General features: G+C 36.8%; 1 protein-coding gene across 1 annotated transcript in view; it reads right to left on the minus strand.

The window, feature by feature from the left end:
* Positions 1 to 8,519: 8,519 nt before the first annotated feature.
* st6gal2a (ST6 beta-galactosamide alpha-2,6-sialyltranferase 2a) overlaps positions 8,520 to 15,779 on the minus strand; it is an 82,298-nt gene continuing 75,038 nt past the window's right edge. Inside the window, exon 7 of the mRNA XM_060826665.1 lies at positions 8,520 to 9,266. Coding sequence (XP_060682648.1) covers positions 9,016 to 9,266 — 251 coding nt within the window. The 3' untranslated portion in view covers positions 8,520 to 9,015. The remainder of the gene's footprint in view (positions 9,267 to 15,779) is intronic.

A 15,779-nucleotide genomic window follows, 5' to 3' on the forward strand; every position in this document is an offset into this window, starting at 1 on the left:
AAAAACCTGCTGATAACCAAATACTCTATTAATTGGTTCTCCTTTACTTATGTTATAAGTAATGTCCTCAAAACTCCAATACATTTGTCAAACATAATTTTCTTTTCATTGATCTATGTTGACTGTCCAATTTTGCCATCATTTTCTAACAGTCCTTAATTTTATTTTCACTTTTCATTGCTGCTGATGCCAACTAACAGGTCAGTTCTCCCATTCTTCCTCTTCCTAAGTAATATGTTTTTATTTGCTACTTTCCTGTCTGCAGGAATCTTTCCAGATTCGATGGCATTTATCTTTTAAAATTTCAATGCATCTTTTAAATCTACAGCCACGTCCTGCAACTCCAGCCACCACTGGGATGTATCAACTTTCAATCAAGTTACCTTTTCAAATATTATCTCTTTACTACCACAAATTCCTTTCAGTTCTTGAATTTCACAAGTCCCTTGGTTACATAGAATTTCTGGGAGCTTCCTACTCGCCCTTCATAGCTTTACCATTTCCTTTGTTCAGATTTAAGACTGCAGTTTCAGAATTAACTGCATCAGATTCAATTTTAATGTGAAGTTCTATAATATTTTGGTTACTATTTCCAAATAGCTCCTTTACAGCAAGGTTAATAATCAGACCTTTCTCATTCCATAATACTAGATCTAAAATACCCCAATCCATAGTTCATTCTTCAATATACCACTTCAGAAGGGATGTGCAGGCTAAGTGGATTAGCCATGGTAAATGTAAGATCACAGGGACAGGGTAGGGGGAGGGGGAGGGGTAGGTCAATATTGATCAAACCTGTCTTGTTATTAGAGAGTGACAAGTGCTCTGTGCACATAGCCCTGGTGTTCCAGTTATTCAGTTAGAGTTGGCATCTTCCCTTGGTGTTTTTGTTTGTTTATCTTGTACGATAGATTCAGCCCACTTGTTGAGCAGAGATTGTAAACTCCAACACCCAGTGTGACAGATGTACCCTGGTAGGTCAGCACTTTTAAAACTGAAAGGCTACCTGACTTGAGCTGGGTGATGGCTGACCAATGGGATACGTATACGGATGCCTCTCCCAGCATCACATAGCCACAACAACAAAGAATTTGCACTTAGCATTCATAACCACTGCCTTCTGTGTTGCATTGATACTCTTAGCTTGGGGGCAAGCCTGGACTGAATGTTTGGAGTTTTTGGACTGCCCAAACATCCACATCTCCCTCTCAATGTTCCTGGTTGAGTCTAAAGGAATGCAAGGCAGTATGTTTGTCATTGGCTTGGTTGCAGGGGTTGCCATAAAAATGACATTTACACATCAGGTTGACTTTGGGATCCATTCTGTTGGAAATGTCATCAAATGTGAAAACCCATTCTTCCCTACTGATGTTAGGGAAGAATAGCTGTCAGTCTAGTCTGCTGTGGCCTCAATCTGACTTCAGACCCCACAGCAAGTGATTAATTTTTTAAATGTAAACTATCCTCTGAAACAGCATAACCAGCCACTCAGTTGAAAGGAAATTAGGAATGACCAACAATGACATTTACTACCTGTGAAAGAATAAAGAAAATAAAATCACGGCAGTGGAGTTATTTGCCCATGGCTGGGAGTTTGGATCATGTGTCAGGTTATGTTCAGATACTGGTGGATTTGCACACTGCACACCTAGTGGCCAAATCTGGTCTGGGTTCTTCTGAAGCTTTAGCCTGGGCCTGAGAGACCCAGATTGAGTGTCACTACAAGAGAGCATAGATAAAGAGAGATTGAAAATATTAGGATTGTTCTCTTTGGAGAGAAAAGTGCTGAGAGGAGATCTGGGAGGATTTGATAGAGTAGATTGGGAGAAACTGTTCTTATTCATAAAAGGAACAGTGAACTATAGAAGTTTGGAAAACATTTTTCATTCAGTGAGTAGTTATGGAATGCATTTTCTGGAAATGTGATGGAGGCATTAAAGAGGACATTGGAGGATTATTTGTATACAAGTAATGTGCAACAGCATAAAGAAAAAGCAGGTGTTTGGCATTAGGTAATGCTCCTTTAACGAGTCAGTGTTGGTATGTTTGGCCAACTGGCCTCCTTTGTGCCATTGCCCTTGTATAATTCTGTGATTTCAATTAGTACACTGTTAAAGATCCAGTTACACCTCCCATTAAACAAAGTGTAACTTTTTCAAGTTTGTTTTCAAATGTCTGAAGGCAAATGGGTGTCATTAGCAAGGCCAACATTTAGCCAAAAGTTACATGTAAACTCAATTGTTGTGAATCTGTACTCACATTTATACATACCAGTTAAGGATGCCAGATTTCATTCCTTAAAGGCCAATTAGTGCACAAAATCCAACTCTTTTGGTCACTATAATTGATAATGTCATAGTCAGCTTTACTAAGCCTGATTTTTATTTATTGAACTTAAATTCCAGACGCTGCTATTATGGTTTAACATTTAGACTAACAGTATAGAAGTGGACAGTCTCATCTATTCATTCTTTTCCATTGATTATAGTCAAATTGTCTTAGCATTGCAATGTAGACAGAAGTGTGAACTCACTGACACAAATTGTTGATTTCTGTGTAATTGTGTATATACACCAACTCCGGAAATTGCTATCAGTTTCAATGGAGTAATAATGGCAAAACTTGAAAGTCTCTCTCAGTCCCGTTGCAAATTCCTTGCATGTTCTTGAAAAGACAAGTGTTGAACTTTTAAAATATTATAGTAAATTCCCTGCCCTTGCTGCCCTGGTGCTAATCTGTTTTGCTCAGCAACGCTTTTTTCTCTTTTACTATCTCAGAACACATGATTATGTACCTTCAAATTATTCCCTGTTATTGCATTAACCTCTGGCTTTTAAAATATATTCAATAGACAGTTGGTTAAGGATAAAAATGTTTATTTACAACAAGTTATATTCAGTATGTTATACATATAAAATATATAAAACCAAAATCTTAAAAAAAACAACATTTATGTTTATAGATGAGCATGGCTCCAGTTTGCTAATCGCTAATTCAGTGGAATGCAAGCTCATAAAAAGCTGGAAAAACAATTCAATAAATTAAAACAGTTTGTGAAAATTTCAGATGGTTGGAAAATGTTAGTCTGTTTTTGCACCAAACATAATTATTACATCAATTATTTTAAAAAGGTCATTGTTTTAAGTTTTTTTTTCTTTTACTTTGTACAATTCACAATGCAAAACATTTAAATAGTAATAAGATCTTTAAGAAAATCCTCAGAAGTTACTATATATTGAGCTGAGTGGATCATGGAAAATTCAACTTTTAAATAAAGTTACATAAAAATACTCAAACACAGAAGTATTCTTTCTCCGTTCCATACCAGCTTCTGTATGAGTGTATTGCTGCAATTACATCAATTAACTGTTTTAACCCACAGGTTTTTCTTTAAATGGATGATTCAGTCCAGAACTCTCATCACTGTCACAATTGGAAGACTGTATGGTGTAATGTTAAACAGTCTGTATATTCTCCAAACAAATTTGTATTAAGTTGTTAACACTTGAATACGGGCCATCTGATGGCAGAATCTCAAACTTTATATTTTAATTGATGTCATAAGATTTCAAGTATACCCACTTAGAAAGGGAATATCTGAAATTACCTTTGATAGTTTAAATTTGCACTGTACACATATTAATTGGTTAAGTTCAAAATGATGGCTGAAAAGTGTTGCTGGTAAAGTACAGCAGGTCAGGCAGCATCCAAGAAGCAGGAGAATCGACGTTTCGAGCATAAGCCCTTCTTCATTCTTGAAAGGCTTATGCCCGAAACATCGATTCTCCTGCTCCTTGGATGCTGCCTGACCTGCTGCACTTTTCCAGCAGCAACACTTTTCAGCTCTGACCTCCAGCATCTGCAGTCCTCACTTTCTTCTAAAGTTCAAAATGATGTTCATGACTGCTCTCATTTTGTAATGAAGAGGTTTCATAGTGTAAGCAAGTTCTCTTGCAAATAATATATTATTTTTCTTACTGCTGATCTATTTTTTCTTTATGAAAATCTATTGGTTAGCAAGCTGGAAATGTCTGGTGCTGTAGTTTCTTTAATGAAATTTAGTAATATTGCTCATTTGAGTATTACTGTTGACCTTGCCAGTGAGCAAATGCTTATTGGTTTCATAGGTAATTCCTCAGTCACTTATTTTGCTTAAAATATGGGAGTTCAAAACTAGGGGCCATAATTTTAAGGTGAGAGCAGAAAGATTTAAACAGGACATGAGGGGTAACTTTTTTTTAATACAGAATGGTTAGTATGTGGAATGAACTGCCAGAGGAAGTGGTGGATGCAGGTACAGTTCCAATGTTTATAAGACATTTGGATAAGTACATGAATAGGAAACATTTGGAGGTATATAGGCCAAATGCAAACAGTTGGGACTAGTTTAGTTTGGGGAACATGGTTGGTGTGGACTAATTGGACTGAAGGGTCTGTTTCCATGCTGTGTGATTCTACGACTTAAATGATTTCATATCCATGTGTTAAGATTATATCCACTAATTTTGCCAGTAGTCATGTTTATACATTCATTTTATGAAAGAATAAAATGAATGCATTGCAGAAAATAGCAGCTGAAATGAAGAAGAGAGATCTTGAAATAGCAGAGTCATAGCTCTCTTCAAGTCAGAAAGCAAAGGCATCCTTTTGGTCAAACAGTAATGTAAATGCATAAATAAGCATTTCTATCAGTACAGCAACAGAAGACACATTACTAAGAATAATAACATCTTCTTAGAATATGCAAATGCACAGTCTGATTTTCAGATAGTCTTGGAAGTTTTTTTCACAAGTTCACTGTAGGCACAAATGTCAGGCTTGTTTTGTTTACTCTAGTGAATAGTAGTTAAGAATTTAACTGAACAACTCTTCAGCAATTACAATGCAATTTCTGAGAATGAACCATAAGATAAAATTGTGTGTTTTTTTTTGTAGTACTATTGGTTACAATAATACTCCTGTGGCTAATACCACTGTGACCAATTCTGGCATGAATTTTCAAAAAGATTGAGACAGTATGTGATTTCACCAACATGGTGATGGAACCCTGATTCTGGAAATCTTGCCCTCAAATCCTGCATCACCATTTTTACTGTGGTATATACAGCATGACTTGTTGGTTTTACACTTTCTAGGCAAAGTTGTAAAGCTGTCAGTTATTAGGAGAGGCATGATATTATTTGATAGGTACAAAAGGTAGAGCAACAAAGTGCCCTTTAGGAGAAATCAAGTCTCTTGGTGGCTAACAATAGACAGGAATATGTATAAAAAGTGGAAACGCTCCTTGGAACTATCAAGCTATCTAGGGAACTGTCAAATTAATTGAATCTGTCAAGCTGGCAAATTAAATTCAACTTCTTTTTTGAATTAAAAAGCTGCTTGCAGTGTAAACAATTTTGTTCTGTTGACATAAGCTTGATGGCCACTATTATAAATTTGTGCTGCATGACTGATCTCTCAACCTTCCATCACAGTGGGTTTACTGTCAGTTCACAGTTTGATTAGCAGCTCCAAGTGCTTATAAAGTATTTTCATTGTTCTTATGAAGGTCGCTATTGAATAAACTTAGTTGCAGTAAATAGGATTGAATCAGAATTTCTTTTAATAGTGAATTCATAAATAAAACCTGATTTTCTAAATATCAGCATGGATCCTGATGTATGTCCGTGGTGATACTGGGTGAGTTGACACAGATTGTAATTCAGAAGCTAGTGGGTGGGAGGCATGAGTTGGCACTGCTAGGTTAGTAGGGATATGAGGTGTTCCTTTAAGGCAATTGGGATCCTGATGAACGTATGTAAATCCACCTGACACATGCAAAGTATACAAATTATTCTTGAACAAAGTCTGAATAGGTAAATCTCTGCAGCTTTTCAGGCAGCTGAAAGTAGGACTGCATCTATTCTGACTCTGCGTAGACCTTTAATCAAAGACAGTCATTGATGGTAAATGAAGGGTAGCAACATTCAGCTGCTTGAGCTTTCTCTCCTGTCTGTTGGTTTTTCTGGACAATGCAACTAACTGGTGGTCTGTATATGCAGCTTAGGAGGCAGCTTACCCATCAAGTGTGTGCTTTGTAGTCAGACATTAGTTAGAGTATCTTTACTCGGAGACTGAAACTATTCAGTTTTCCAGCTCCCTCTTTGGGCCATGTAGCCTGCTGCTCCAATAACCCCCTTAAGCAACTGCAGGGAAGCTGCTTCCATTTAGGTAGTGACCTTCCAAGGCCAGGCTCTACAAAATGCCTGGTACTTTGTAAACTGGCCTGTAAGGCCTTTATGTAAACAAATTAGCTTCCTGCCTCCTTGGAGTATGCAGTTTCTCTGCAACTGGTTCTCCTGTTGGGAAAAGACTTTGGCAGTGAGTCTGCACAAGAAGCTGTTGTCACCTGACTTCCCTCTATTTTGTCATCCCCTTGCTTCATAGCCCATAACCCATGGTCTGGAAAAAAATTATTGTTATGGTCCCTAAAAGAACATTGTGCTTCCACAAAAATTATATTTTAACCTTCCCATTTTTGCTTTTCTCTGCACTGGACTCCAGGTTAACCTAAATTATATCTGGCTGTATCCCAAGACTGACTCTCCGTTGTAAACTTTCCATGCTATGTGCATGTTTTAATTCTAATAACTTTTATCTTAATTGTTTAATAGAAATATATTCTCAAAACAGATTTCAAATGATAAACCAGGTTCCACATTATGCAGGCATAAATGGTGTCCCATATAAACTGACATTTCATGGCAAAATTTAAAATGACAGCACATTGTATCTGTCATGATATAACAGCATGCACATTCCACGGATAATGCCAAAACTTGGACTGTGATGTGAAAAGGAACATTTTACAGACAGATTAGAAATTTGCTTTGGTGACTTATCTTGACTCCTTTTATGTTCAAGCCAAAGATAAGTTCTAATCACTATATTTAATAAGGATAAGAGGGCATAATGTCCGAAGTGTAACCTGGCATAAAAAAAATGTTATATTTGATTACAAACCAAGTTCCCAAGAGATGAAATGAATCTTTACCAGTAGTGTGGAATGATCTCATGGTGAATCAGCAGCCCAGTTTACCTGGTGTCCAATTTTTTTTCCAATTCATTAGTGAGGAAGTAGGAATACGGTAACTTTTAATCCCCAGAAGCAACTAATTCATCCAGTAAAAGTTACTTTTTCAACTAATCTTGTGCTAAAGGTATATCCTATAATGCAACAGAATCTTTTTTGTTGTCATGGTATTAAGTTATTAATTATTAAATATTTAGACCTTAATTCTGAAACCAAATAACAAATTGCTCCTTTTAAGGATGTTTTTGGCTATATGTTTCCATTTTATGCCACACCACTGATGGAAGGCAGAGGGGATACTCACATTTAATGGCATTTTAGTTACATCAGAGGTAAGTTTTTTCCATCCTTGTTTATCAAGCAGTTTGACTATACACTATACATCTCAAAACCTAATGGACGGATTTCATAATCATTTGTCGCACAGCCAGGGTATGGTTAGTGAAAGAACTGATTGATTGATTAATTTTTAGCAAAGAGGTTGTTCTGAATTCAAATCCTGGAAATTTTTAAATGATCTCTAACTTTATACAATAGAATGATATAGGTTGATTTTATTTAGAATGCTGTTGGTGGTTTTAGAATGTTCTGGCTTGTCTCAATTGTTGTGGTGGAATTTATCACAGCTGTCATAATATAAACAGGGTTTTCTGATCAGGATATTGGATGCAGATTCACCTAAAGCTTCTTCAGTGAGACAAAGTCTTAATTTAGATTTTATCAGTTTTGTGATTGCAGAGCATCAACTAGGATATATGTAAGACTTAAAGGTTCATAATTGCAATATGTTGAGGAAACATTTTGCACCTCTTTAGTAAAGTGGTTAACGTTTCCTACAAAACTTCCTATAGGCCTGCTGAGGCTTGTATAGTGACACTACTTAGAATATAAAGAGGATCAGACAGAAAGTCAGTTATTAGTTCACCAGTTTCTCATTTTCATTGAAGAAATGTTTGCCTTCCACTGGAATCCCAGAAGCACCAACCTACTCCAGCCCATCATGGAACCTAGCTGAGGATTGTAATTTGAGTGGCTGTTATAGGTTTGAATAACATCCCATAATGGTGAGGTATTCAGAACTCCAACTCACTGTTATGTTTGGCAAGGGACTTTGGCTTGATGTGCTTTAGGTTTTAATGGGCTGCAGCAACAGTAAAAAGTTACATTCAAAGTAACAAGGAGATTTAAGTTCACACAGCAAATTATTCAAAACAAGACGAAATAATGAAATTCAGTAAAGCCATGGTACTCAAGAATTCAACAATATTAGTTCCATACATTTGCTGGCACAATATTTAAATATTCCTCTGCATATTTTTTTATATTTTTACATTTATTCTGGTGTTTTGTTTTAATGTTAACTAGGTTTCTATTTAGACTATCTGAAACTAAACTGTTATCAGCTGAGCAGAAATGTGAATAAATCACAAACAACTCAGCCACATATTTCACTAAATTCTATGTTCCTGTCATTTATAGTGAACTTGAGGAGTCACATGTTTGCCAAAAGAGACTGCTACTTGTTGCAAAGTAATCCACAAAGCAAAACTTAACTTCTGATGGTAATTGCCACTGAGCTTAAATAAGAAATGTAATTGCTGACAATATAACAAGCAGTGTTCCAGCAAAACTAACCACCATTTTTATTAAAGCATACAGACCCTATTCAAACAACTGTTAGTATTGGCACAGGAGGAAATGGAAGTTCTTTGTAAGTCTGTGGTCTTAATCTGAAATTTTGACTTTACTTAAGAATAATGTGTTGCAATATGTGTGAGGTACAAAAGCTTCATGATGATGCAGTAGGACTGTTTTGTAGTTAATGGCTCATTAACTTGCCTTTACCCTGAAATTGGTCCTAACTTGTCATTTCAAGTATCTTTCAGGCTTTGCCATACTATCACATTCTGTATTGCAGTACTTAGCCAGCAGCACAAAGTTCATTATTCTCCAGAACATTTCATGGTACCAAAGCCAGGCAGAATAACCTTTCCTTTTGTATATAAGTCTGCTTCCATTCCTTTATTCATGCGTTGTACCAAAAGTTTCTCATAAAGCAAAGGGTGGTAGGCACCCAAGGTACAGGCAGCATCATAGTATCGCTCATGGTAGTGACAGAGATCTGTCTGTCTGATGGAAGGGATATACTCGTAGATATTGACATTGTCACACAACGACATCATGATAAGGATTCCTGGAAAACATTTATCAAGCCCATCAGAAAAACATTCAAAATTACATTTTGATTACACAGTCAACCTAAATATTATTAAATTCAGGACAAAATGTCAACTCTTCATTCAAACACTCAGTGACCATTCCTAATAGTATTTTAAACATTTAAGTCTGATTATTCCCATCACTCATTAAGAGAACTTCCCCAGTAAAGTCATGATCTGTGACTCTATCATTCATGCTCTTACCACCAGACAGCACATTTACTGAAAATATCTGAAACGTTTCCAATGCAATTTCTTTGAGTAACTAATACAAATACAAATATAAATATTCCACAGCAGCATATTTATTTTACATATTATCTCATGAATTTTTGGTGCATTCAATAAAGTTTTAATTATAATCCTAAGTGCTTCTCAGAAGCCTAGGCCTCATTTGGATACTTTAGCCTACAATGGCTCATTTTTAATGCCAGCTCTGAACATATACAGATTTTAGACAAAAGTCCAGCTTATACAAGAGTTTGTATGATACAAGAAAGAGACAAATAATTTTTCATTTTTTTCCTTTTATTTCTCATGTTATTGCCCTCAAGTTGATATGTTACTTTATATGATGCGATAATGACTTTCCCTGACACTTTAAAGATGCTGATGCAGTCTCTGATACAAGTGACTGAAGTTTCAATTTAGAAGTGAGATATTACAATGATGTTAATCCTCCCTTATCACATGACCCTCCTATTAAACCCACTGGGGAAAGAGACTGACAGCGTATATCACTGTCCCATATCTATTCCAAAGGACCAGGAGCTGGTTCTTAGTTTTGGAATCAGACCCTGGATACTGGGAGAGTTTTCAGGTGTCAATCCCTCATTACACCTTTGTCAGATCTTTGTAGGGATAGCCAGTTTGAGGATTGAAAGCATATTTTCTTTAAAATTAAGGCTGGTAGACCGTCTCCTAAGGCAGGGAAGGCAATAAAAGGTCTTCCACCAACCATAAATAAACTATTCATTTTCTGTAAAGTGGGAGCACCATTAATTACTCTCTGAAGATTACTCTGTAAAGATAAATTTTTGATTTTGAAAAGGCCATAACTGCCAGGCAATCCTCATGGAGGGGCAATTCCTCTACTGAATGATTCAGATTCTGCAGATGTGGCCTAACCACTGTGAGGTTTGGGCTGTGGTATCTAGCAGGATGGAGTATTTCCTCTGCCTTCAAGAAAGCACAGCATTCCTTAGTTCTTTGGCTCACAAAAGAGTTGAAAGCCTTTTTTTTAATTGCCAGTATTATATATTATCCCTTTCCAAATGCGTACAACATAATTTGTGATATATTTGTCCAATGTATGATTATGCAATTGCGTCTCAGGGAATCTCAGGATTCAGATCTGTTAAATGATAATACAGTTGTAACACTGATTTATACGATCATTGATTTTTTTTTTGTTTATAGATTATTGCAATTTTGTATTGGTTTCTTCTCCCTTTCTAGTTTTATATGTCTTCTCAATCTTCTCTGCTGTAAACCCAATTCAGCATCCACTACTTCAAGCCTACACTGGTCCAATAACACTACTATTCAAAAAAAAGTCTTGAGATCTGGACACACTGAATAAATGGTAGACTTCTGAACCTTTTAATAGAAAATAAGAATTATATAAATCCTTTCTACATAGAAGAAATTTGGAAGCACAATGATTCTTATAGCAATATAGCATCTTAGAATCACTTTTATTTCTGAATACAGAGTAGGATTGCTGTACTCTTATCTTAAAATTCAGGATCTTATAAATATAACTTATTTTGTAAGTCAGCTTGCAGTTTTAAAGTAGAAATATTACATCTATTAACTTTCCCAAGTTGATTTAATGGGAGAGTAAGATTTACTTGTTTGGTTTATCAGTGAACCATAATTATTAGCAACTTATAGTTCCAATGTTAGTTTTTGATCATTTAGAAGATTACTATAGGGGACCAAACATTTCTAAAGATATGTCATCATAAAAGCATTGTGCAAAGAGAATTTTTTTTAAAAAGTTCAGTTCTTCTGTGAAGACTATACCTTCAAATATATCCTATAATGTATTTACTGTCATCAATTTTCGAGTCAATATTTGAGCTTTGAAAACTATCACCCGTGATTACCAGCTGAACATTCAGCTTGTGTCATTTCATTGGAAAGAATCAATGTGGGTTGTGGGTTGCAATTTAATGCAGGGCAAACATGGTGCATGACATGGAATAATGTGAAGGTACCTCCACAACTTGACAGAATTGTCAGTCAGCATGAGTGGCAGATTCCTCATGAAGACCAGCAAAACAGTGTATAGTACATTTTTTCATCTATGTGTTAAAGAAATGCTGCATTGTCAGAAGTAGGGATCAATCATTTAACTAATATTGGGTGATAGTCAGTAATGGCAGGCAATTTTCCACCAAAATAACTTCTAAGCAATTAAAGTTTATCCCAGTGTCTAGAGTAAATTGGGACTTCAGATGGAGGCGGAGTAAGTACTTAATTATTTAAAAATCTATCAACAATCTCTGGACCACGTAGGCTGGTTATAACTGTATAAGTCCAACTGTAGTGAATGCTAATTTTTGCCATTGATTTGAGATAATTGAACATAACTACTTTATGATGTCATTAGTGGTGTGTTGTATAACAACAAGAAAAGCTTTCTAATTAGTATTGTGGCCTATTTGTCAGTAGAGTTTTCCACAAAGAACTGTTTATGGAACACAGTTTATGGAATGAATTGAGGTTAATGAATATATTTCACAAATATTACAGACAAACATTACTAAGGAGTAAATAGATTTACTGTTTCAGAATGTGTTCATTTACCACTTATCTCACTATATATTTGTCTGAAATGTTTGTACTCCATTTTAAGTCTTGAAAAATTTTAAGAGGTTATATTTCACCTTAAAATCCTGAAATTATTTTGTAATCTAATGCAATTTGTGAAGTTGATAAAATCTACAAAAATTGTTAATTTTGTTTTGTGAAGTGGTTATTTCCTTCCTACTGCGTATACGATTTTTTGTTGTCAGGCTTTTGAAGGTAAATGGGTGTCCAGAGTTCTAAAACACAAATCTACATTTATTCTACTGTAACGACCTGGACTTTGTTGTTAAAAGAAAAAGTGAGAATCAAATTAGTTTGCATATCTTGAAGAATATCTTTGACAGTAATTAAAATTTAAAGGAATGAATCCTCCCGTGTAAAAGTAAATTTTCATTCCAGGGAAGTTCATGATAATTCAGGCCACTGAAAATTCATTCACATTGGAAAACTGTCAATCATCTGGAACCTTTCCAATGTAATACCCTTCTTCAAAAAGAGAAGGAGGCAAAAAAAGGGCAACTATAGATCAGTTAGTTTAACACCCATCACTGGGAAATGTTGAATTTTTTTCTGAAGGATGTAATAGTAGAGCACTTAGAAATACATTAAATAGTCAAACAGTCAGCATATCTTTACAAAGGGGAAATCATATCATGTACATGCTTATAAAATTCTTTGAGGTGAAGCAGGATAAATAAACGGAAGCCAGTAGACTTCATATATTTGGATTTGTAAAAGGTGCCAATAAGATAAGAGCCCATGATGTTGGGTACAGTATACTAGCATGAATAGAAGATTGGCCAATAGCAAACAAAGATGCATTTTCAGGATAGCGACCTGTAATTAACTGAGAGCCAGAAGGCAGACTAAAAATCAGGAAAACCACGAGGCACAGATACTCTGTTCATGACCATAAGACTTCACAGTTAAAAAAAGTAGAAAAGAAGTGAATAAAAGATGCCAAACAGCAATCATTGGAGTGAATTTGGGCTGCACAAAGAGGTACCAGGTAGGGGGCATCCAGCTCATCAGTAGATAGATAGATAGATAATATATTAGGCTAAAGTTAGTTACAAAGTTTTCAAGAAAAACCGTGGAATAAAAATATGCAAATATATTCACTAATGGCAGGAAAAGTAATTTTGAAAATACTGTTTTCTTTGTTAGCAACAAATGCTTAGGAGTGTAAATCAATTAATATTAAAGTTGCATTTGCTCAGAGACCTCTGCAGTGACCAAAACTGTACACAATACTCCAAATATTGGCCACATCAGAGTTTTGCATGTTTAGGGATACCATCATAGTATTATACTCTTTGTACATTATTGATACTCCTTATCACTGGCTTTGCAATCAAAGAACTTCGCAAAGATTGATTTTTTTTTCCCTCTTCATTCTGTTAACATGCATTGTAATTTTAAAATCTCCATTTTAATTTCCTCTTTATTTCCCCGTCTCAATGGAAATTGCTCCAGTATCTCCAGTTTCTCTATGTAATGTGAGGTTCCCTTCCCTGGCACCATCTGGTAAATTGATATTCCACCAAGTCTGCAATATTGGGCTGAATCTTACCATATTTTGGCAAAGTGTCATTTTTCAAGTCTCATGGAGGGTTTCTCTGGAGTTTTCTTGCATTGTCGTTCTGAAGTCACCTCACTGCCAACTATGTTTCATCTGAGGCACACTGAATCTACCAGTTGCTGTTCCTGGAAGAATTTTCTTTTGATTGGGTATCCCAGTGCTTGCTCCAAGGTCCCTTCCTCACTAGGAGATAGGGCAGTCAGTGCCAGTTTGAGAAACCAAATGTAGTCATCCTGGAAATCTCCATTTATGACACTTCAGAGATGGCAGGGCTTCTATCTCTAACCTGCCTGCCACACTTAGCCCTGTGGAGGCTCCCTCCAAGGAGAATGTAGCTTCCTCTGGGCAGGATGCACCCAGCATGTCTGACCCCTCCAGATACAAAGGTCCTGGGGTCATTCAACCAAAATTCCAAGGTCATTGTGCTCCTACACAGGCTAGGCTCCAACCACACCAGCTGTGGGCACTGGGGCAATTCTGAAATGTAGTGGAAGAGAAGCAACTCCTTGAGTGCACATTGATGGCACAGTATCGCTTCTGTAAACATATGTTCACCTTATCCCTATCAACTCTTGGTATGTGGCCAGGCAGTAAACTTAAAGATACTGAAACAGTTTGTTCTTACCCCTGGATAATATTCCATGGACCAAGGTGTGTAAAGTCCTTGTCCTTGTGTAGGCAATGGATGACTTGTAGTTTTGCTGCAACCTCAGCAACCAAGCTCTCTCTTTTCAGGCTGCGATTGCTATTGACTTACAAATATTAGTGTTCAGCCTTTAACCAGCATGAAGTGGTCTGGAGGGCTTGGCTCAAGGGGTCTACCATGCTGAGTCAACTAATACAGAGATACCTCTCTTATCCAGCATCTGATTACCTGAATATTGGATTATCCAGCAAAATTGCAATGCTTGACTAAACTATGTTATCTGGCATTTGATTTTAAGGAATTCAATTAACCAAAAGAAACACTTCCTGCCCGCGTCCTTTGGGATAATTGAGGTTCCTCTGTACTTAAAGGTTATAGAGACTGCTGAGCTCAGCTTCACTGTATGGGGGTTTCCCTGCTGGTGTTTCCCTTTTTAAAAGTCCTACAAAGCTATAATTTTCTGACCTGTCCCTCCTGGATGGCAGCACTTATCCTACCCACTCCAGGTGTGATCACAGCCATTTTCATTTCTATTGTACACATGTGATTTGCCAGACAATGGAAAGTAACAACAACTGTTCCTTAGATGGTGTGCTCCAGTCTTCTTTTTTGTGTGTAGGTGAAGCCCCAAATGCAAGTATATCCTGACCTGCAGCCTTCCCTGTTAACTCGCACCTCCAAGACCCCATCCAACCATCTATTGGAGTTTGCATCTGCATATCTAGGTGAATGTGCCTCTGTCCCCTACCAGAAACCAGGGTGTCACTCATGATCACTGACACTCCTCCCATGCCCCTTTTACCCACTCATGTTCTGTTGTCTGCCGTCCCGACTTAATTATTACGATCTTCTCTACATCCCAGCATTTTGCCTCTATTCTCCCACTATTAATTTCCTTTCTTCCCTTCCACAATGCTGGACCCTTGATAATCCCTCCTGCTTGATGTTGAGTGGGTTAGACCCCCTGTACTGATTGTGAACCAATTTCTTGAACAACTTAACCAGTCAGTCCGGAATATTGAATGAACTGACCTTTGACGGATATCTGTATGTTCAAGTGCTCAGGGTCAGGAGGTCTGTATCCTTACTACTAACTCCGCTTGGTTACATTGAACCTGCAGCACTGACCATGGTCCAATGCCTGGATTGTAAGTCAGTTGTGAAGGTGCACAGAAATCTGTCAGGGGTCTAGTCATTCATTAGTCAAGTTGTCCTTCCAAGTTGATTGGAGTTGGTGGGCTGAACTGATATTTCCACATTTGGGTTCTAGCAAGTATGGCTTCGCAGTAAAGAGAAGCTAAAGCTACAACCCTGACTGCTCCGGAAACTAGTCTGAGAATGAGTTGTTCCAGTACATTCGGTCAAGAATACAACTTAGTTTCACAGTTATTAGGAGCATCAAGTCTGCTAAAATCTTCTCAGGCATTTCTTAGTAACTGTTCT

The sequence above is a fragment of the Hemiscyllium ocellatum genome, chromosome 6, assembly GCF_020745735.1.
Source record: "Hemiscyllium ocellatum isolate sHemOce1 chromosome 6, sHemOce1.pat.X.cur, whole genome shotgun sequence".
NCBI classification, from domain to species: domain Eukaryota; kingdom Metazoa; phylum Chordata; class Chondrichthyes; order Orectolobiformes; family Hemiscylliidae; genus Hemiscyllium; species Hemiscyllium ocellatum.